A 22,878-nucleotide genomic window follows, 5' to 3' on the forward strand; every position below is an offset into this window, starting at 1 on the left:
GGTTATAAAGGAAGTTTGTATGTGGTTACCGAATGTTGTTCGGAGTCCCGGATGAGATCCCGGACGTCACGAGGAGTTCCGGAATGGTCCGGAGGTAAAGATTTATATATAGGAAGTCCTGTTTCGGCCATCGGGACAAGTTTCGGGGTCATCGGTATTGTACCGGGACCACCGGAAGGGTCCCGAGGGCCCACCGGGTGGGGCCACCTGCCCCGGGGGGCCACATGGGCTGTAGGGGGTGCGCCTTGGCCTACATGGGCCAAGGGCACCAGCCCCAAGAGGCCCATGCGCCTAAGGAACCCTAGAGGGAAGAGTCCTCAAGGGGGAAGGCACCTCCGAGGTGCCTTGGGGAGGATGGACTCCTCCCCCCCCTCTTGGCCGCACCCCTTCCTTGGAGGAAGGGGCAAGGCTGCGCCTCCCCCCTCTCCCCTGCCCCTATATATAGTGGAGGGGAGGGAGGGCATCCACACCTGAGCCCTTGGCGCCTCCCTCCCTCCCGTGACACCTCCTCCTCTCCCGTAGGTGCTTGGCGAAGCCCTGCAGGATTGCCGCGCTCCTCCATCACCACCACGCCGTTGTGCTGCTGCTGGATGGAGTCTTCCTCAACCTCTCCCTCTCTCCTTGCTGGATCAAGGCGTGGGAGACATCGTCGAGCTGTACGTGTGTTGAACGCGGAGGTGCCGTCCGTTCGGCACTAGGATCATCGGTGATCTGAATCACGACAAGTACGACTCCATCAACCCCGTTCACTTGAACGCTTCCGCTTAGCGATCTACAAGGGTATGTAGATGCACTCTCCTTTCTACTCGTTGCTGGTCTCTCCATAGATAGATCTTGGTGATACGTAGGAAATTTTTTGAATTTCTGCTACGTTCCCCAACAGTGGCATCATGAGCTAGGTCTATTGCGTAGATTCTTTGCACGAGTAGAACACAAAGTAGTTGTGGGCGTCGATATTGTTCAATATGCTTGCCGTTACTAGTCTTATCTTGATTCGGCGGCATCGTGGGATGAAGCAGCCCGGACCAACCTTACACGTACGCTTACGTGAGACCGGTTCCACCGACAAACATGCACTAGTTGCATAAGGTGGCTGGCGGGTGTCTGTCTCTCCCACTTTAGTCGGATCGGATTCGATGAAAAGGGTCCTTATGAAGGGTAAATAGCAATTGGCATATCACGTTGTGGTTCATGCGTAGGTAAGAAACGTTCTTGCTAGAAACCCATAGCAGCCACGTAAAACATGCAAACAACAATTAGAGGACGTCTAACTTGTTTTTGCAGGGTATGCTATGTGATGTGATATGGCCAAAAAGGATGTGATGAATGATATATGTGATGTATGAGATTGATCATGTTCTTGTAATAGGAATCACGACTTGCATGTCGATGAGTATGACAACCGGCAGGAGCCATAGGAGTTGTCTTTATTTATTTGTGATCTGCGTGTCAACTTAAACGTCATGTAATTACTTTACTTTATTGCTAACCGTTAGCCATAGTAGTAGAAGTAATAGTTGGCGAGGCAACTTCATGAAGACACGATGATGGAGATCATGATGATGGAGATCATGGTGTCATGCCAGTGACGATGATGATCATGGAGCCCCGAAGATGGAGATCAAAAGGAGCAAAGTGATGATGGCCATATCATGTCACTATTTGATTGCATGTGATGTTTATCATGTTTATACATCTTATTTGCTTAGAACGACGGTAGTAAATAAGATGATCCCTTACAACAATTTCAAGAAGTGTTCTCCCCTAACTGTGCACCGTTGCGACAGTTCGTGTTTCGAAGCACCACGTGATGATCGGGTGTTAGATTCTAACGTTCACATACAACGGGTGTAAGACAGATTTACACACGCGAAACACTTAGGGTTAACTTGACGAGCCTAGCATGTACAGACATGGCCTCGGAACACGGAGACCGAAAGGTCGAACATGAGTCGTATAGAAGATACGATCAACATGAAGATGTTCACCGATGATGACTAGTCCGTATCACGTGATGATCGGACACGGCCTAGTTTGACTCGGATCATGTAATCACTTAGATGACTAGAGGGATGTCTATCTGAGTGGGAGTTCATAAGATGAACTTAATTATCCTGAACATAGTCAAAAGGTTTTTGCAAATTATGTCGTAGCTCACGCTATAGTTCTACTGTTTAGATATGTTCCTAGAGAAAAAATTAGTTGAAAGTTGATTAGCAATTATGCGGACTAGGTCCGTAAACTGAGGATTGTCCTCATTGCTTCATAGAAGGCTTATGTCCTTAATGCACCACTCAGTGTGTTGAACCTCGAACGTTGTCTGTGGTTGTTGCAAACATCTGACATACACGTTTTGATAACTACGTGATAGTTCAGTTAAATGGTTTAGAGTTGAGGCACCAAAGACGTTTTTGAAACATCGCGAAACATATGAGATGTTTTGAGGGCTGAAATTGGGATTTCAGGCTCGTGCCCATGTCAAGAGGTATAAGACCTCCGATGACTTTCTTAACCTGCAAACTAAGGAGAAAAGCTCAATTGTTGAGCTTGTGCTCAGATTGTCTGAGTACAACAATCATTCGAATCGAGTGGGAGTTGATCTTCCAGATAAGACAGTGATGGTTCTCCAAAGTCATTGCCACCAAGCTGTTAGAGCTTCGTGATGAACTATAACATATCAGGGATAGATATGATGATCCTTGAGGTATTCGCGATGTTTGACACCGCGAAAGTAGAAATCAAGAAGGAGCATCAATTGTTGATGGTTGGTGAAACCACTAGTTTCAAGAAGGGCAAGGGCAAGAAGGGATACTTCATGAAACGGCAAATCAGCTGCTGCTCTAGTGAAGAAACCCAAGGTAAAACCCAAACTCGAGACTAACTGCTTCTGTAATAAGGGGAACAACCACTAGAGCAGAATTACCCTAGATACTTGGTAGATAAGAAGGCTGGCAAGGTCGATAGAAGTATATTGGATATACCTTGTGTTAATGTGTACTTTGCTAGTACTCCTAGTAGCACCAGGGTATTAGATACCGGTTCGGTTGCTAAGTGTTAGTAACTCGAAACAAAAGGCTACAGAATAAACGGAGACTAGCTAAAGGTGAGCTGACGATATATGTTGGAAGTTTTTCCAAGCTTGATATGATCAAGCATCGCATGCTCCCTCTACCAAAGAGATTGGTGTTAAACCTAAATAATTGTTATTTGGTGTTTGCGTTGAGCATAGACATGATTGGATTACGTCTATCGCAATACGGTTATTCATTTAAGGAGAATAATGGTTACTCTGTTTATTTGAATAATACCTTCAATGGTCTTACACCTAAAATGAATGGTTTATTAAATCTCGATCGTAGTGATACACATGTTCATGCCAAAAGATAGTAATGATAGTACCACCTACTTGTGGCACTGCCACGTAAGTCATATCGGTATAAAACGCATGAAGAAGCTCCATATTGATGGATCTTTGGGCTCACTCGTTTTGAAAAGTTTGAGACATGCGAACCATGTCTATTGGTGTATATGCATGAAGAAACTCCATGCAAATGGACCGTTTTGACTCACTTGATTTTGAATCACTTGGGACATGCAAATCATACCACATGGGCAAGATGACTGAAAAGCCTCGTTTTCAGTAAGATGGAACAAGATAGCAACTTGTTGGAAGTAACACATTTTGATGTGTGCAGTCCAATGAGTGCTGAGGCATGCAGTGAATATCGTTATGTTCTTAGTTCACAGATGATTCGAGTAGATGTTGAGTATATTTACTTGATGAATCACGAGTCTGAACTATTGAAAGGTTCAAGTAATTTCAGTGTGAAGTTGAAAGATCGTCGTGACAAGAGGATAAAAGATCTATGATATGATCATAGAGATGAATATCTGAATCACGAGTTTGGCACAGAATTAAGACATTGTGGAAATTGTTTCACAACTGATACAGCCTGGAACACCATAGTGTGATGGTGTGTCCAAACGTCATAGTTGCACCCTATTGGATATGGTGCATACCATGATGTCTCTTATCGAGTTACCACTATCGTTCATGGGTTAGGCATTAGAGACAACCACATTCACTTTAAATAGGGCACCACATAATTTCGTTGAGACGACACCGTATGAACTATGGTTTGGAGAAACCTAAGTTGCCGTTTCTTGAAAGTTTGGGGCTGCGACGCTTATGTGAAAAGGTTTCAGGTTGATAAGCTCGAACCCAAAGCAGATAAAATGCATCTTCATAGGACACCCAAAAACAGTTGGGTATACCTCCTAACTCAGATCCGAAAGCAATAGGGATTGTTTCTTGAATCGGGTCCTTTTTCGAGGAAAGGTTTCTCTCGAAAAGTTGAGTGGGAGGATGGTGGAGACTTGATGAGGTTATTGAACCGTCACTTCAACAAGTGTGTAGCAGGGCACATGAAGTTGTTCCTGTGGCACGTACACCAACTGAAGTGGAAGCTTATGATAGTGATCATGAAACTTCGGATCGAGTCACTACCAAACCTCGTGGGATGACAAGGATGCGTACTACTTCAGAGTGGTACGTAATCCTGTCTTGGAAGTCATGTTGCTAGACAACAATGAACCTACGAGCTATGGAGAAGCGATGGTGGGCCCGGATTCCGATAAATGGCTTGAGGCCATAAAATCCGAGAGAGGATCCATGTATGAAAACAAAGTGTAGACTTTGGTAGAACGGCTCGATGGTCGTAAGGCTAATGAGTACAGATGGATTTCAAAAGGAAGACAGACAATGATGGTAAATATCACCATTGAGAAAGCTCGACTTGTCGTTAAGATGTTTTTCGACAAGTTCAAGGAGTTGACTACGATGAGACTTTCTCACTCGTAGCGATGCTAAGAGTCTGTTGGAATTATATTAGCAATTACTGCATTATTTATGAAATCTTGCAGATAGGATGTCAAAACATTGTTTCCTCGATGATTTTTGAGGAAAGGTTGTATGTGATACAACCGGAAGGTTTTGTCCATCCTGAAATATGCTAATAAGTATGCAAAGCTCCAGCATTCCTTCTGAGGACTGGAGTGAGCATCTCGGAGTTGGTATGTATGCTTTGATGATGATCAAAGATTTTGGGTGTATACAAAGTTTATGAGAAACTTGTATTTCCAAAGAAGTGAGTGGGAGCACTATAGAATTTCTGATGAGTATATGTTGTTGACATATTGTTGATCAGAAATGACGTAGAATTTCTGGAAAGCATATAGGGTTATTTTGAAAGTGTTTTTCAATGGAAAGTCTGGATTAAGCTGCTTGAGCATTGAGCATCAAGATCTATAAGGATAGATCAAAACGCTTAATGGTACTTTCAAATGAGCACATGCCTTGACATGATCTTGAAGGTGTTCAAGATGGATCAGTCAAAGAAGGAGTTCTTGCCTGAGTTGTAAGGTATGAAGTTAAGACTTAAAGCTCGACCATGGCAGAATAGAGAGAAAGGAACGAAGGTCGTCCCCTATGCTTAAGACATAGGCTCTACAGTATGCTATGCTATGTACCGCACCTGAAGTGTGCTTTACCATGAGTCAGTCAAGGGGTACAAGAGTGATCCAAGAATGGATCACAGGACAGCGGTCAAAGTTATCCTTAGTAACTAGTGGACTAAGGAATTTTCTCAATTATGGAGGTGGTAAAAGGGGTTCGTCGTAAAGGGTTACGTCGATGCAAGCTTAACACCTATCCGGATAGCTCTGAGTAGAGATACCGGATACGTATAATGGAGCAACAATTTAGAATAGCTCCAAGTAGAACAGTTATTTGGAATAGCTCCAAATAGAACGTGGTAGCTGCATCTAGGAGATGACATAGAGATTTGTAAAGCACACACGGATCTGAAAGGTTCAGACCCGTTGACTATAACCTCTCTCACAAGCATAACATGATCAAACCCAGAACTCATCGAGTGTTAATCACATGGTAAATGTGAACTAGATTATTGACTCTAGTAAACTCTTTGGGTGTTAGTCACATGGGGATGTGACCTTGAGTGTTAATCACATATCGATGTGAACTAGATTATTGACTCTAGTGCAAGTGGGAGACTGTTGGAAATATGCCCTAGAGGCAATAATAAATTGATTATTATTATATTCCCTTGTTCATGATAATCGTTTATTATCCATGCTAGAATTGTATTGATAGGAAACTCAGATACATGTGTGGATACATAGACAACACCATGTCCCTAGTAAGCCTCTAGTTGACTAGCTCGTTAATCAATAGATGGTTACGGTTTCCTGACCATGGACATTGGATGTCGTTGATAACGGGATCACATCATTAGGAGAATGATGTGATGGACAAGACCCAATCCTAAGCCTAGCACAAGATCATGTAGTTCGTATGCTAAAGCTTTTCTAATGTCAAGTATCATTTCCTTAGACCATGAGATTGTGCAACTCCCGGATACCGTAGGAGTGCTTTGGGTGTGCCAAACGTCACAACGTAACTGGGTGGCTATAAAGGTACACTACGGGTATCTCTGAAAGTGTCTGTTGGGTTGGCACGAATCGAGATTGGGATTTTGTCACTCCGTGTAAACGGAGAGGTATCTCTGGGCCCACTCGGTAGGACATCATCATAATGTGCACAATGTGACCAAGGGGTTGATCACGGGATGATGTGTTACGAAACGAGTAAAGAGACTTGCCGGTAACGAGATTGAACAAGGTATCGGTATACCGATGATCGAATCTCGGGCAAGTACCATACCGCTAGACAAAGGGAATTGTATACGGGATTGATTGAGTCCTTGACATCGTGGTTCATCCGATGAGATCATCGTGGAACATGTGGGAGCCAACATGGGTATCCAGATCCCGCTGTTGGTTATTGACCGGAGAACATCTCGGTCATGACTACATGTCTCCCGAACCCGTAGGGTCTACACACTTAAGGTTCGATGACGCTAGGGTTATAAAGGAAGTTTGTATGTGGTTACCGAATGTTGTTCGGAGTCCCGGATGAGATCCCGGACGTCACGAGGAGTTCCGGAATGGTCCGGAGGTAAAGATTTATATATAGGAAGTCCTGTTTCGGCCATCGGGACAAGTTTCGGGGTCATCGGTATTGTACCGGGACCACCGGAAGGGTCCCGGGGGCCCACCGGGTGGGGCCACCTGCCCCGGGGGGCCACATGGGCTGTAGGGGGTGCGCCTTGGCCTAGATGGGCCAAGGGCACCAGCCCCAAGAGGCCCATGCGCCTAAGGAACCCTAGAGGGAAGAGTCCTCAAGGGGGAAGGCACCTCCGAGGTGCCTTGGGGAGGATGGACTCCTCCCCCCTTCTTGGCCGCACCCCTTCCTTGGAGGAAGGGGCAAGGCTGCGCCTCCCCCCTCTCCCCTGCCCCTATATATAGTGGAGGGGAGGGAGGGCATCCACACCTGAGCCCTTGGCGCCTCCCTCCCTCCCGTGACACCTCCTCCTCTCCCGTAGGTGCTTGGCGAAGCCCTGCAGGATTGCCACGCTCCTCCATCACCACCACGCCGTTGTGCTGCTGCTGGATGGAGTCTTCCTCAACCTCTCCCTCTCTCCTTGCTGGATCAAGGCGTGGGAGACATCGTCGAGCTGTACGTGTGTTGAACGCGGAGGTGCCGTCCGTTCGGCACTAGGATCATCGGTGATCTGAATCACGACGAGTACGACTCCATCAACCCCGTTCACTTGAACGCTTCCGCTTAGCGATCTACAAGGGTATGTAGATGCACTCTCCTTTCTACTCGTTGCTGGTCTCTCCATAGATAGATCTTGGTGATACGTAGGAAAATTTTTGAATTTCTGCTACGTTCCCCAACATGATGCCCACTGACCAGCTAGCTGCCCTACTGGAGTCCGACGAGTGTGACGGCGTCGGACGAGCGTGCCGGTCGTATGTGGCGGGGGCAGAGAGGCGTCTTCTTGGTCGCGGGCGGCTGGGCGGTGGGGGAAGCGGCGACGGGAACCAGTTTGCTCCCCGACGGCAAAACGGCGGCGGCGGGCGACTAGGGGCAGGGGCAGCGTTGCTGGGCGGATGTGGAGGCGGCGGCGGCTGGAAGAGTCGCCAGCAAAAATGGGCGGCGGCGTCGGTGACGGAGGAGGCGGGGGCGAGGGTTGCTTGTTGGCTAGGGGAGAGGGGAGGCCAATGTGCCACACACCAATGGGCCCAGGGACAGAAGTAGGCGAGCGCGCGCGCGTCCGTCGCATGTCCGTGCCGACGCAAATCAGGCTAAAAATGAGACGGGAATGGGTCGCCCGCGGACGAAAAACGGACGCCCGTCCGTTTGGGTCGGTGCATTGGGCCGTTTTTTCTGTCTATACTGACCCAAACGGACGACCGCGGACGAAATGGGTCGCCCCATTGGAATTGCTCTAACCCTTTGTGAACAAACCCGGTTCGAGGTTTACGAATCGTAATATTTTGAACGAATCATACAGATCCATAGTGTAACAGGTAAAAGTTTTAACACAAAAAAATTATTATTTTCAAAACTTGGAAATGTCTTTTTCGAGGTTTCTGAAATAAAGGGCTCAGGCCCGTCTCCCAAAACTTCACTCTCAATCTTTTCATGAGGATGACGAGGCGCCCACTCTCAATGGGCCCATCAAAATGCCCAAGTTTTCCGACAACACCGTCGGCGTTTTGGGAACGGGGGTCCCCAGACTTGTCTGCCTGCGGCCTGCGGCGTGGCTCAAGCGGGGGCCCAGCGCGGCCCATCTTCATCAGCTCAAACTCAAGACCCTCGCGAGGGGCCAAGCCTCGCGGGGTGGACGACATGAAGCTTCCTCAGAGACAACCTCATCAGGCAGGCTCGCGAGGAGGCGGAGAGACCAATGCAAGGGTACCTCACGAGGAATCCGTGACGCAAGCTATGACGAAGGGTTCTCTCCAGGGAGGGGCTGCACAAGCTCTCTCCCATGTGGGAGGGCCCGTTCAAGGTTGTTCATGTTTTCGGGCCTGGCTCTGCGCGCTTGGAGACTCCGGAGGGAGTACCCATCCAGAACCCATGGAACATTCAACATCTTCGGAGGTTCTACCCCTGAGTGAAGCCGCTGCGTTTTGGAAAAGGCCCGGTGCCTGTGAAGAAGGCGAATGCCTGTGAAGCCGCTGCGTTTTGGAAAAGGCCCGGTGCCTGTGAAGAAGGTGAATGCCTGTGAAGCCGCGGCGTTTTGGAAAAGGCCCGGTGCCTGTGAAGAAGGCGAATGCCTGTGAAGCCGCTGCGTTTTGGAAAAGGCCCGGAGCCTGTGAAGAAGGCGAACGTCTGTGAAACTGCCGCATTTCAAGAAAGGCCCGGTGCCTGTGAAGAAGGCCAAGGCCTGTGAAGCTCGCTGCCCGTGACACTCTCACGTAATAATGAGTGGGGCTGTACACGCCTCGGAGTCTCCGGAGTGTCGCCCTCGAGGCCTCGGGGGCTCCCGCCCACGCCCAGTGGCAGCACTTAGCTCCGCGCTGGTGAGAAGACGTCGAAGACTAGAATAGGCGCCAGACGCGGCTTTCCCATTTGCTTTCTGCAGTTGACTTGTTTATTCCCGTTTGAAGTTTTTATTGGAGTTGCTGACGTTCCTGGCTTGTGGCTCTTTGTCTTTCTCGCTCGCTCACCTCGTTTTCTCTCGCGAAGTCTCGCGAGGGAGGATCGCGGGCGCCCTCGCGAGTGTTTTCTGCCCCGATCATTTGGTGCTTTCCTATCCGATTCCTCTGCGGGAGCACCCCTCCCAGTCTGTGCCCCACGGGCATTGCGACACAAGCGCAGGACCTGGGCCGATCACCCTCACAGCTAAGACCATAAGTTACCCCTCCTACTGATCCTTGCAGGGCACGAAGGCGCATGAGGAGGCCACGGCCTCGGGAGGCGAGGACCGCGCCAAGCCCCATCGAGCTAAAATAGTTCCCGCACATGGGAGCGCGACGCGAAAACACGGCGCAGAAATAGCAGAAACAGCGCGATGGTTAAACAGCAACAGTTCTAATACGCCCCCGCGGGGCCCTACATTACTTACTATTTTTGCGCAGGATAAGAAAGGAAACAAAACGGGCGTGATTCGTCCTGCGCCAACCCATAGCGAAGGCTCGAGCTGCTCCTGGGGCTCAGGCGGATCCCTCCTCTCGCTTCACCGGGGCGCGACGGCGGGCTGACCCGCTACCTTCACCCAAGCGGGCGCGACGGTGAGGAGGCTGGTCGCGGCCACCGTTGGAGGAGCTGCTGCCTGAGAGGGGGTTGCCGAAGCTCGGCGAACCCCGAGCACCGCCGCATGTACGCTAGTCGCCATCTTCATCCTGGTCAGAGCCAGGGCTGGGCAGGCGGCCGTGGTCGTCGTCTTCAGGGCAACACCCGGCACGGCGACCGTCTTCCCCGAACACCCTCACGTAGAGGGTGGCATCACCATCAAACTTGAAGTACAGGGTGCACCACCGGCTCAGGCCACGCGCGCGGGCAAACGTTTGCTAGCCGCGTGTCAGAGCCCCGTTCCCAGAAACGGAGACCTCCAGCGACGCCCAGGAGGCCCTGCTGCAGCATCCGTCTGCCTGGAGCCAGAAGCCGCACAGGGCGCTGGCCGGCAGTTCATCTACAAAGAAACGGGGGAGCTGGAGCCTGGTGCTGGATGGGTCTGCCGACCACACGACGAACTCCGGCAGCACCTCTGCAGAGCGAAAGCGTGGCCTAGGGGGGCGCACACCCACGACGTGCCCCCCGTCGGCAACCTGGCGCTCACCACCGCGCCGGGAACTGCCTCCATGGCCGCGGGAGGCCACCACGGGGACCGTGGTATACTTGCAAGGGCGGCCTTGGCCGCGCTTGGCCAGGGGGGAGTCAGGCCCAGCCTGGAGGGCCTTTCCTTTCTCCGCGGCCGAGAATCTCTTTGGAGCCATGGGAGCGACGAGTAATCGAGAAGAAGGAAAGGAGCAGCAAGGAGGGACGGGCCGAAGGGGGTCGCCCAGCCCCGTACTTATAGCCGGAGGAGGCCAACCGCTGTGCACCACGATCGCAGGTAATCATGACCGGTTTCTCTGCATGCAGGGACTTATCAAGTCATGCGGTCGCCGAGGCGTTGTGGGGAAGCGCAGTCGCCCACGTCCAATCAATCGCCACGCGGCGCCCAAGGCCGCAGACTGATAGAGCCCGCGGCGCTTCACGCTTGCCCTTTCGTTTTCCTACTAGGCCACGCCCGGGCGCGCCTTGGGCCCGGGGGCTACTGTCGGCGTTCTGGGAACGGGGTTCCCAAGACTTGCCTGCCTGCGGCCTGCGACGTGGCTCAAGCGGGGGCCCAGCGCGGCCCATCTTCATCAGCTCAAGCTCAAAACCCTCGCGAGGGGCCAAGCCTCGCGGGGCGGACGACAGGAAGCTTCCTCAGAGGCAGCCTCATCAGGCAGGCTCGCGAGGAGGCGAAGAGATCAATGCAAGGGTACCTCGCGAGGAACCCGTGATGCAAGCCATGACGATCGAGACCAGGCGTGCGCCGGCCTGCGCAGTGTCCTTGTTTCCCCTTTGGTGCAAAGGGGGCAAGCACAGGCCAAGGCATCAGGCAAATGTTACCATTCCGGTGCAACGAGACCAAGACCAGCCGGACGGCAGGACGGAGGTCACCGTGGAGCCCAAGACGGCGTCATCGCCAGTGCTTTTGGCAGCCGAAGACCACCTTTGGTCAGGATAACTTGTACTAGATGTTCCTCTTCGAAATGACCAATTGTTGGCGCCCTTCCCGCTTATTATTTGGAGAGAGGCCCAGGGCCTCTATAAATAGAGTTAGCCACCACAGAAGGAGGAGACGGCTGGAAATCTGGTAGAACCATAGCAGAGAGAGAGAGGAAGAGGCGACTGAACTCACCCTAGCAGTTCATCGCACCAGCTCAAGAACACCTCTCGCGAGGCTGTTCTTCCCTTGTACTGTCCATCATTAGCCCCAGAGGCAATCCACCACACCACACACTGGAGTAGGGTTACACCACAACGGTGGCCCGAATCAGTATAAACATCGTGTCTCTTGTGTTGTTCATCATTTTCATCTTAGTTCGCACGAGAGGATCGGACGTAGATCGGTAGGGGAGAGATCTCCGCGCGCACCCCAATGTTCGAACCTCAAGGGTCTGCCGGAACCCGAAACCCGACAAACATCATATATATACATGTTTGTCCGGGAACATGAAGATTAATACAGTCACTACGGAGACTAGAAGAACGCACGTGCGTTGTAACGGGGCCACATTAACTTTAAGAGTTCAATATTAATCATATTAATAATACATTTAATATTCGCATACATATCAAGTGACACTGGCGACCTTTTTTGTCAATTTAGCAACGGGCTTAGTTGCAACGGGCTCTTTATACATATCAGACAACTCGCTACTACTTAAACTACAACTATGGCTATCAATATTTTTTTGTCAATTTAGCTCAGCAATAGTGCCTGGCTTAATAGACTGCTTTGCATTCACCCCCTCAGAAGACAGAGAGAACCAACTCAACATGTCAGAAGATTAACAGAAATTTCATTTGTATGGCATGAACATATAGCAGGAGCACCAACACATAGATCAGCAGAGAGCAGAGCACAACATGCACACACTCGGGCCATCTATATCATACACACACAGCAACGCACACACGCATCACGCTGGCATACACATACAGAAAAGCAGGCACACACGCATCATGTGCATTGGCCGGTGCGACGCACGCAGAGCAAGTACGTACGCACGGAGAGCAAGCTAGCAAGCACGCACGCGTCCAACCCCGCCGCTGCATGCGCTGGTAGAAGGTGAGGCAGCAAGGGAGACTGCACATTGAAGCTGTCCATGCAAGGCTGGAGGTGCTGGGCCGGCGATGGCGGTGTCGGGACGGCGCTTGATTCGTTCCCGGTGGCGTGGAGCTTGAGGCGGCAACGCGGCGATAGCTAGTGCTCGGGGATGGGGGTTTGGGGCGGGGGCAGTCGACCCGATGGCTGGCGAAGTTAACGGGCTCGGGCGGCTGGAAATTCGGCGGGTGGCGGCAGCACAGCGCGAGGATGGGACAGGCGGAAAACCTAGCGGGCGTTCAACTACCAATACCCACGCCTTTTTTAGGGGAATTGCTTTGAAAATAACGTGCAACGACGACTTAGCGAGCGGATCCCTTTAAAAAAGACATAGCGAACAGATTCCCTTAAAACTGGTAGGAATGGATACGATTGATGACGTTGATAAATAGTGGTGAATGTTGGCATAATTTGCTATCATCATGCATGGAAACGAATCATCAAGAAAAAGAATACTTCCTATTACTACACTCATAGGAAGCTTCCTAATCTCTGCTACCAAACAGTTTCTGCCCAAACAAGGAAGGAAAGTTATGAACGTGATTCAGAAGGAAACAAACGTTATGAAGATTAATTAATTTAGATTTGATCTTTAGAGATTGATTGTGATTGATTCTTTTACATAAAGACATTACTAAATAATTTGCGTCAGTATGGAAACGAATCATCAAGAAAAAGAATACTACCTATTACTACACTCATAGGAAGCTTCCTAATCTCTGCTACCAAACAGTTTCTGCCCAAATAAGGAAGGAAAGTTATGGACGTGATTCGGAAGGAAACAAACGTTATGAAGATTAATTAATTTAGATTTGATTTTTAGAGATTGATTGTGATTGATTCTTTTACATAAAGACATTACTAAATAATTTGCGTTAGTATGGAAAGTTCTGATCCGTTCAGTTTTTTCGTTGTGTGAGAGGGTGAAGTGAAAATAAACTGATGAAGTGGGAAGGCGACGAACAAAATCTACGACGGTTAACCTACGGAAAAAACCGGACAAAAGTGGTGGGACGAAAAAAAAACCTGGAAGCGAGACTACCAACTACTTTATTAGAAGTAGAGACTCATATAATACTGATGCTTGTTGTCACAGAGCTTAAAGTTTGGTCACTGAAATGCCTCACTATCGTTTAACCTGCCTTAGTAAGACACGAAACATCAAACATGTGGCTTCATCCCGGGTGGATTGTAGTAAAATAATACCTTTTAGCTATCCCCACGAATGTTACTGTTGATTTCCCTCATTTTTGTTTGCATGAGTATTTCAATATATTTTAACTGGTAGTTTCTATAAGTTATGCAAAATTGGAAGGTACACACATATATGACAAAAAAAGTCACTGCATAGGAATCTAAAGCGTGTGAAACAACTGGTCATCCAAGCGGGCGCCTCCTCTTGCGGACTACTCTTTTAACCTTACAAGTTACACCCCACAAACCATTAAAGCATGCTCAATGCAGGGTGCTAGGAGAGGGCTCCGAGATCAAAATCCTGATTAGTGGGCATTTGGGCATGTCATTGACGCAAAAGGATATGTTGTCCTCTTACTTTTTTCTAGCACAAGCTAATGCAATAACTGATTTTACATAGTATATTTTTCGTCCTCGAACTCTTTCGAGAGTTTAGAAATCGTCCCTCAACTCAAAACCGGATAGTTTTCGTCTCTCAACTATCAAAACCGGATAGTTTTCGTCCATCACACCGCTTCGGGTGGTTTTCGTCTGTCATGAACAGTAAACCGACAAACAGTAAATTCGAAAAAAATAGCAAAAAAATCTGAAAACTTGTGGGATCAAAGTTCCTCGGGTGTGCAAGGTGCGTACAAATTTTCATATTGTTTAGACATTTCAGGTGCTCATGATAAAGAAAAAAATTGTAAATATGTACGTCGCTGAACACCTGGAATGTCCAAACAATATGAAAATTTGTACGCACCTTGCACACCCGAGGAACTTTGATTCCACAAGTTTTCAGATTTTTTTGCTTTTTTTTTTTGAATTTACTGTTCGTCAGTTTACTGTTCATGACGGACGAAAACCGCCCGAAGCGGCGTGAGGGACGAAAACTATCCGGTTTTGATAGTTGAGGGATGAAAACTATCCGGTTTGAGTTGTGGGATGATTTCTAAACTCTCGAAAGAGTTCGAGGACGAAAAATATACTTATCCCTTTATTTTATGATATGTGTTTTTCTCTATTAGCATCTATTGAAGCGTCTAGTGTTGAACATGATCTTAGCAGTCACATATTCTTTTATTGGCATCTCCCCGCTGCACTCTTTGTTATCCATGGACTACCCGCTCACTAAACTTCATTTTCTCACAATAATAATGGTGGTACCGCCTCAACACCCACCACTCGCATATGAATTTAAGATCTCCATGCACCAAATAGACCGAACTCGTCGCCAAAGTCATCGAATCACCAGAAGACACATCCGTCTCGCTCCACATTAGCATGGTTGGTCATGTTGAATGTATCATGCTACATCTATGATTTACTGAAAATAGCTCTTAATACGGGCTCATCAAATAAAAGGGAAAGGAAATCAAGATGGGCTGTTTTATTTGTATTGCAGGATGAGGTGGCGTAAGCATTGTACTAGTCACTGGAACTGGATTTCATCATTCTTTTTTATATATTTTGTACGGGTCTTTTCTAGATTTTTTTTAAATCCAGTGCATACACATACACTTACATAAATGGATTATTTGAAGACACACATGCACATAAAAAAACTTAAAATAAATCTAGAAAAATATGTTCATGACAAATCTTGGGCTCGAATATGTTCCCGCAGCCTAGTTTCTTTTAGGAATTCACATTCTAGCTCAGTTCACATTATAGTTTTTTTTAGACGGCCAACACACTTTATTTACTCAATATGTTCACGGGAATACAAAGATTAGAAGGGGGACCAAAAAGCCACAAATGGTGTCTCCCCCCTAAACTAGTTGCCATCCTTGCTAAGCGATGGGCTTCAACATTATTCTCACTTCGTTCGTGGAATATTTCACATGCCTAAAACCCAAATTTTGGAGAGTTAATCTCTTTTGTAATCATGCAATAGCCTCCTAGTTGTTTGGTGGACTTGAGCTTGGTACTGACTCTCAGACAGTTACTCCCTCCATCCGTGAATAAGTGTACTTTTAGCTTTTGTCCTAAGTCAAAGTTTTAAAATTTTGACCAACCATGTACAAAAGAGTAGTGACATATATGACATCAAACTTGATATATTATGAAAGTACATTTCAAAACAGATCCAGTGATACTAATTTAGTACCATAAATGCTGCTACTTTTTCGAGTTGGTCAAAGTTTTAAAATTTTGACTTAAGACAAAAGCTAGAAGTACACTTATTCGCGAACGAAGGGAGTAGTTTTTTTTAGGGAAAACATGCTTTGCTTTATTGATGAAATACCTTCTTGGCGGACTTGAGTTATTGTTGAATCTTCATTGGCGAAGATAGCTCAAAGTTGGGCAAAAATCTTTTGATGAACATATGAGTTGGCATAGGGCTTTGGTGCTCACCTTCATGAATAAGTTGCCAGTGCGCAGACCAAATCACCCAGGGATAGTTTTTTTAGGCGAATCGCGCAAGGTTAGTTTTCCAAGCTATATATAATCGCTCAGGGTTAGTTGATATTGAAAGCTTTGTTTTTTAGAAACTTGAAAGCATTGTCTGGGAGTGGGAGTTTGCATTATAGCTTTTCTCAGTTCGCATTATTTTTGAGACAAAGTTCACACTATAGCTATTATATACCCCCTTCATCCCAAAATTTTTGTCTTAGATTTGTCTAGATACGGATGTATCTAAAACTAAAATGTAACTAGATGCATCCGTATTTAGACAAATTTTAAGACAAAAATTTTAGGACAAAGCGAGTATATGTTTAGTTTTTTAGTCTAATTATATACTCCCTCCGTTCTAAATATAAATCTTTTTTAGATATTTTAATAAGAACTACATACATATATATATATATATATGTGTGTGTGTGTGTACTGTAAAATGTAGATTCACTCATTTTGCTTCATATGTAGTCCACATTTGAAATATCTAAAAAGACTTATATTTCGAAACGGAGGGAGTATATTTTTAGTTTTTTTAGACAAGGGAGTATATTTTTAGTAACGTTAGCATTATAGCTTTGTTGCAATGTTGGACTTGTGGGCCTACTGCGTCCTTGAGAGCATCCAACAACATTAGAGTTGTTTGTTGGGCCCAAAGAAAATCCTAAAATGGTCGTGTTAACTCACAAGCCCGGTCTGAGCCTGTTTAGGCGGGCCTATATTCCATGCAGCCCCCTCCCTTTACATTTCTGCCCCTCGCCACAACTCTCTCTCTCTCTCTGACTAACCCTACACCGCAGCGACTATATAAAAGCTTTACCCGTCAGAGTCTCTAGGGTTCTTCGTTTCTCCCTCGCGCCGCCGCCTCCTCTCTCGTCCCGGCGCGCTTGGAGCTCGACCTACCCGCGCGCCGCCCACCATGGTACGCGATCATCACTGGGATAGAACATGCTGCTCCTTGCTGTTTTACGTGCCCTGACGCCGGTGTTGATCTCGTGTTTTGTTTCTCTCAGATCATCTCCAAGAAGAACCGCAATGAGATCTGCAAGTACCTCTTCCAAGGTCAGCAATTCTCAATCCTTCGCGCTTGTAGGCTAGTAGCCACAATTGAGGCGTAGTTGATCGTGAATAGGATTGAGCTGATGCGCCCACATCAACTACGTTTAGTGCAACTTATTTATCTTTACAAAGAAAAATAAATCTTTAAAGGGAAGAGGTGAATTGTATTAATGTATAGGATTTGATTCGTTGGTACAGTTTTGCATGCCAGGAAACCTAGTAGGCTCTCATAAGTTGGGTCGGATCATGTTCTCCCATAAGCAAAATGAATCTATGTATAAGGGGGATTGGTATCTCTGAATTTATGTGCATCAACAAACAAATGAAAATTCCATGCCATGGCTTGTTATGGAAAAGAATTTTATGAGACCAGGTCTCACGCGAGACCCATCCTGATGGATGACACGTGGCATTCACAAATCACAAAGCATCGCCCACCCCCCACTTAAAATCAGGGGGGAGAGAGATTAGATGCTTTGTGATTTGTGAATGCCACATGTCATCCATCAGGACGGGTCTCACCTGCTAACCGTGAGACCTGGTCTCATATAATTTTTTTCCGCTTGTTATGACTTCCTACACCAGGAAATACGAAACTGAATTCACCTAATGCCATATTTATTGGTGACATCATTTACTTGATGGTATGTCCTCAAATCATGTAGTACATCAGAAATCAAATGAAAGATTCCATGCTCTGGTTTGTCATAACTCTTAACTTGCTACACCAGAAATTTTGAAAATTATTTCATGTGAAGTCACATTTATTTGTGAAACCATTTTATCTGATGCATATATGTGCTATTGCAGAGGGAGTGCTTTATGCCAAGAAAGACTACAACCTGGCGAAGCACCCGCAGATTGACGTGCCGAACCTCCAGGTGATCAAGCTCATGCAGAGCTTCAAGTCTAAGGAATACGTCAGGGAGACCTTCTCGTGGCAGCACTATTATTGGTACCTCACCAACGATGGCATCGAGTTCCTGCGCAACTTCCTCAACCTGCCATCTGAGATCGTGCCTGCCACGCTCAAGAAGTCTGCCAGGCCTCCTGGCCGCCCTCTCGGTTCTGGCCCACCTGGTGACCGCCCAAGGTATAGTTCATTTGCTATTGCTCTTGGGAATATGCAAATCATCTCTTTTGTTACAATGCCATTGTCCTTGCTATACCTTTCAGTAGCTCCGGGATGATCTCAGTTGCACTTACTTGACTAATGAAAATGACTACTAACTTTAGTTTACGATGGCTGATTGTGTTATATTAAATGTCTCCATTCTGACTGTATGTGATTTGACTTGATGTTTTAAGGTGCAGGCTCTAATCTGTAGACATAGCTTTACATCATAGCAGTATGAACTTGAAAATTCTCTTTTGGAAGGGGTTGTGTTAACTCCTTGGGTTATTCTGTAGACTTGATCTATCTTGCATGATGGTTAGACTTTTTAATGTATGGTTTACTTCCATTTGTGGATGCACCTCCTTGTCTTATTTGTTGGTCCTTTGATTTTATTATGTAGACTTCAATATGTTTGTGTTCAGGATTTGCCAATGTGGTTGGGTTATGTTACTATGTTTATTTATCCTCTTGATGATTTTACTGTTGCCAAGGCAAGCTTTTAATGTTGCTTATTTTGATTGGACCTTTTGTAGGGGGCCACCTCGCTTTGAGGGTGACAGGCCTAGGTATGGCGACAGGGATGGCTACCGTGGCGGTCCTCGTGGTGCACCTGGTGACTTTGGTGGTGAGAAAGGTGGAGCCCCTGCAGAGTTCCAGCCATCATTCAGGGTAATTAACTTGTCTACTTGATGTGCTCCTGTCTTGTTTTGGTTGTATGATTTAGCATAGCAATTTACAGCCAAGATAAATACAATAGCTTAGAATATCTGTTTGAATCCTCATCTGTTTTTGATCATAGTATTGTTCTGTGCACTTGAGTAGCTTTTTGTATTCACCTGTATTTTGTTTCATTCTCAAGAGTCCCATTCTTAGTTTCATAGTTTGCACACTTTTCTTTGCAAAAGGTCTATACTTAGATCTTGCCATGAGCAGAAGAAATGCATGTTATCGATACAATTATTGAAATAATAATTTAGAAAACTAAGTGACTGCATGTTTCTGTTGATATGGATGATTTCTCTGATATTTTCCACTCTGAAATGTTTCAGAGCTCTGGTGGCGGCGGCTTTGGCCGTGGTGGTGGCGGTGGCTTTGGCCGTGGTGGCGGCGGTGGCGGTGGCTTTGGCGCTAGCCCAATGGAGTGAACTCCCCCCTAGTTTGGATGTGATGTTTTTGAGTTTAAGTTTTGCATGATGGTTTTATGTAGTGATGTTTGGGAGATCGATCAGTCTACATATCTATAATATGCTATCTTGATTTACTCCAGTAAAATAGCTCTGCGAAATACTTCTGTTGCTGTTCAGTTTCTGCTCGTGTTTTGAACTGTCTAGGTGGTAGACGTTTGTATGGTTGCGGCGCCAGGTTTTTGCCCCATGGACTTAGTCTGATTGCAGGCGGTAGGTGGTCGGTTTCTGGCGGATGCCTGAGCTCTGGTTAGTATAATAACGGTATGAAAAGGGTTGACGTAATCAACTCTCTCCCGGCCCTTGTTTCTTTGGTTTTCTTGTGGATAAATTTAGCCTTTTCGTCATAAAATAATGAAAAGGGGAGTAGCCTAGTTTTTTAAAATAGCTCTGTGAAACAGTTCAAGTCTCAAGCTTCATATTAATGCTTGCAACGAACTTGATGGTATGATGCCTACGATACAATGGTGGTTGAATTTATGAGCCTGATTGGTATGCAGCCAATTTTGGCCAAAACTAGAACTTGTAAACATGTGGCAACTTTTGCCAACCAATTTTTATGCCAATATTTTGCAAAACAACAGTGACTATTGGTTAGGGCAACTCCATCAAATGGACCTCACCAAATGTTGTCACACTGCAGGTGGAGGTGGGTCTAAGTGGGACTAATCATCCCATCCCACTTAAATTACATTAGTGGACTCCCATTGGACAAGAAAAATATTAAGTGGGCTAGTCCACACTGCAGGTGGAGGTGGGTCTAAGTGGGACTAATCATCTCATCCCACTTAAATTACATTAGTGGACTCCCATTGGACAAGAAAAATATTAAGTGGGCTAGTCCTATTAGCCCGTTGGGAACCCACCGTAACCCACTTGTTACTTGAGCCTTGAGTGCCCAATCTAGAGTGGATAGAGCAAGCCACTTCCCCCGAGGACACCCCACCCGAGTGCACAAATTCCAGGTGGCAGCGGCGCTCCGCTTCGCCGCCGCACCTTCTGCTGGCTACACCTCGCACCACCGCCTCGCACCTCGCCCCTCCTCCGCCAACTCCGACCTCGAGTCCTCGACGCCCAGTAAAGAGAATGTCCATGCCGAGATCGCCAGCAGGGAGGACACAACTGACGTCGGTGCTCGTTTTATAGTGGCGATTTTTTGAAAGAGAAAATGAAGAAGAGTCTGATTTGAGGTCGTCGGCCGGGCGGCAGGGAGGAGTTGAGTGACGGCGGAGGTCCTTCAAGGCTTGGCTGGCGGCGGAGGCAACAGGGAAGACAGATGGACGGGCGAGAAACGCAACGGCGTGAGGAGGTCCAGCATGCCGGCGGCGAGCCAGGTGATTTGGACATGCCTGATGGCGGCCGACGAGACGAACGCGAGAAGATGATCGATGGGAATTTGCTTTGTCGAGAGAGAGAGAGAGAGAGAGAGAGAGAGACAGAGAGAGAGAGCGGCCTGGTCATCGATTCGTTTTCTTAATTGGGCCGGGTTCCCACTTAACCCCACCGAACCAACGTAATTTTTGGTGGGTAAACCAATATTCCCCACCAATGTGTAGCGGGATCAGGTGGGGTTGGGGTGGGATGCCCACGGGCAGTCTCACCTGCAGCCTGAAAATGTTGGGAGGACCTCACCAAATGGACCTCAGCCATCATAAACTTTAGCCAACCAACTTTTATGCCAATATTAGGCATCAAATGTTTGTTTCCAATATAATTTGTGTACTCTTTAAAGCAATTATAAAATTTTGAAACTTCAACTTAGTCAGACAATGCTCTAATTGTCCAGATGAAACGTCCAAAGATACTCAACCAGATCTTTCTAGAGCTGCTCACGCATTCATTTACGGGACGGGTCTAGAAACTTGGATCACCCATGTTTAAAATTCCAGACCATGACGAACTCCATCACTCTCATCCTTGACAACCAGCAATCATGTTGTGCACAATCACAATGGTAGAGGTAGGGGTGGCCAGCAGGGGCCAGGGCCCATCCCATCATCATATTTTTCTTTGCATTATGCATATCTATATTTATATCTATACTTCTATTTTTTTACTATTAAAGAGAATATGTATTCTTGGTTTCGTCCTGTGATGTTTCGTCCTATTTTAAATATTTTTACGTACATTATTTTATTTATAGTTTTGTCCGTTTAACGGACAAATGTGCAAACAAAAAAACGAGACGATACAAATGAAACCAAGAAGTACGTATAAAGGAAACTTAAATTGAACAAAGCGAAGCGGCCGGCCGGCCGGCCACACATCTTACGAGTCGGTACGTGACCTAAAAAATTATACATGGGAGCAGTTGCATGGGAGATGGAAAGTGTACATGGGAGCAGTTGCATGGGAGATGGAAAGTGGACACGCTTATTACAAAGAGTCCAAATTCTATTTAGATACCTACAGGATATTAGTCCATTGCGCCGGCATCTCTGGCTGGAGCAGTGGCGGAGGCAGAAAATTTGAATTAGAGGGGCCAAGTGCCACTGAAATAGGATGGGGAGGGCCAATCCATAGGAAAATAGATGTTTAGTAGTATTTTTTTTCTAATTCAGCACTATTCACCAGTAATTTAGTAGTAAATTCATGTTGTTAGGGGGGGGGGGGGCAGGGCCCGTGCTGGCACCCCCTGTCTCCGCCACTGGGCTGGAGAAACTTCATGGTGTTGTAGAGGAGCTCCAATCCATGGTGGCGGCTACAGTCTAGATGGCTGGGTTGGTGGGCTCTACTGTGTTACTTGATCAATTCTTCATGTCACACCAAGAGGATCTGTTGCTACCTTAACAAAGTGTGCCAAGAGGTGCAGGCTTCGTGTCACTGTTTCTCAATCGTGCCGCTATTATCAGGATCTTCCTCCGGGCAAAAGAACGGAGGTGTTTGGAAAAGCTTTAGGCAATTAGCTTGGGGAGGTGGTGAAGGTAGATGTTGATAAAGATGGGATGGCCACAGGCAATCAGCTGCGAGTTAGGGCAAGAATTTCGATCTATGAACCTCTGGTTCGGGGCTTTGTCCTCAAAACATCTCAGGAGGACAGGCTTGGCACGTGGTTTAATTTCCACTACGAGAAGATACCTCTTTTTTGTTTTGAGTGTGGAAGGCTTGTGCATGTAAACGGAAGATGTGAACCACCTGTAGACAA

At 46.9% G+C, this 22,878-nt stretch overlaps 1 protein-coding gene across 1 annotated transcript; it reads left to right on the forward strand.

Moving 5' to 3' along the window:
* Positions 1 to 17,147: 17,147 nt before the first annotated feature.
* On the forward strand, positions 17,148 to 19,852 carry LOC119355162 (40S ribosomal protein S10-1). The gene is made up of 5 exons (XM_037621939.1): positions 17,148 to 17,295; positions 17,387 to 17,435; positions 18,243 to 18,525; positions 19,083 to 19,218; positions 19,599 to 19,852. Exons 1-5 carry the CDS (start codon positions 17,293 to 17,295, stop codon positions 19,692 to 19,694), a joined length of 567 nt encoding a protein of 188 aa, XP_037477836.1. The 5' UTR covers positions 17,148 to 17,292; the 3' UTR covers positions 19,695 to 19,852.
* Positions 19,853 to 22,878: the final 3,026 nt, after the last annotated feature.

Source organism: Triticum dicoccoides, chromosome 2A (genome assembly GCF_002162155.2).
Source record: "Triticum dicoccoides isolate Atlit2015 ecotype Zavitan chromosome 2A, WEW_v2.0, whole genome shotgun sequence".
NCBI classification, from domain to species: Eukaryota; Viridiplantae; Streptophyta; class Magnoliopsida; order Poales; family Poaceae; genus Triticum; species Triticum dicoccoides.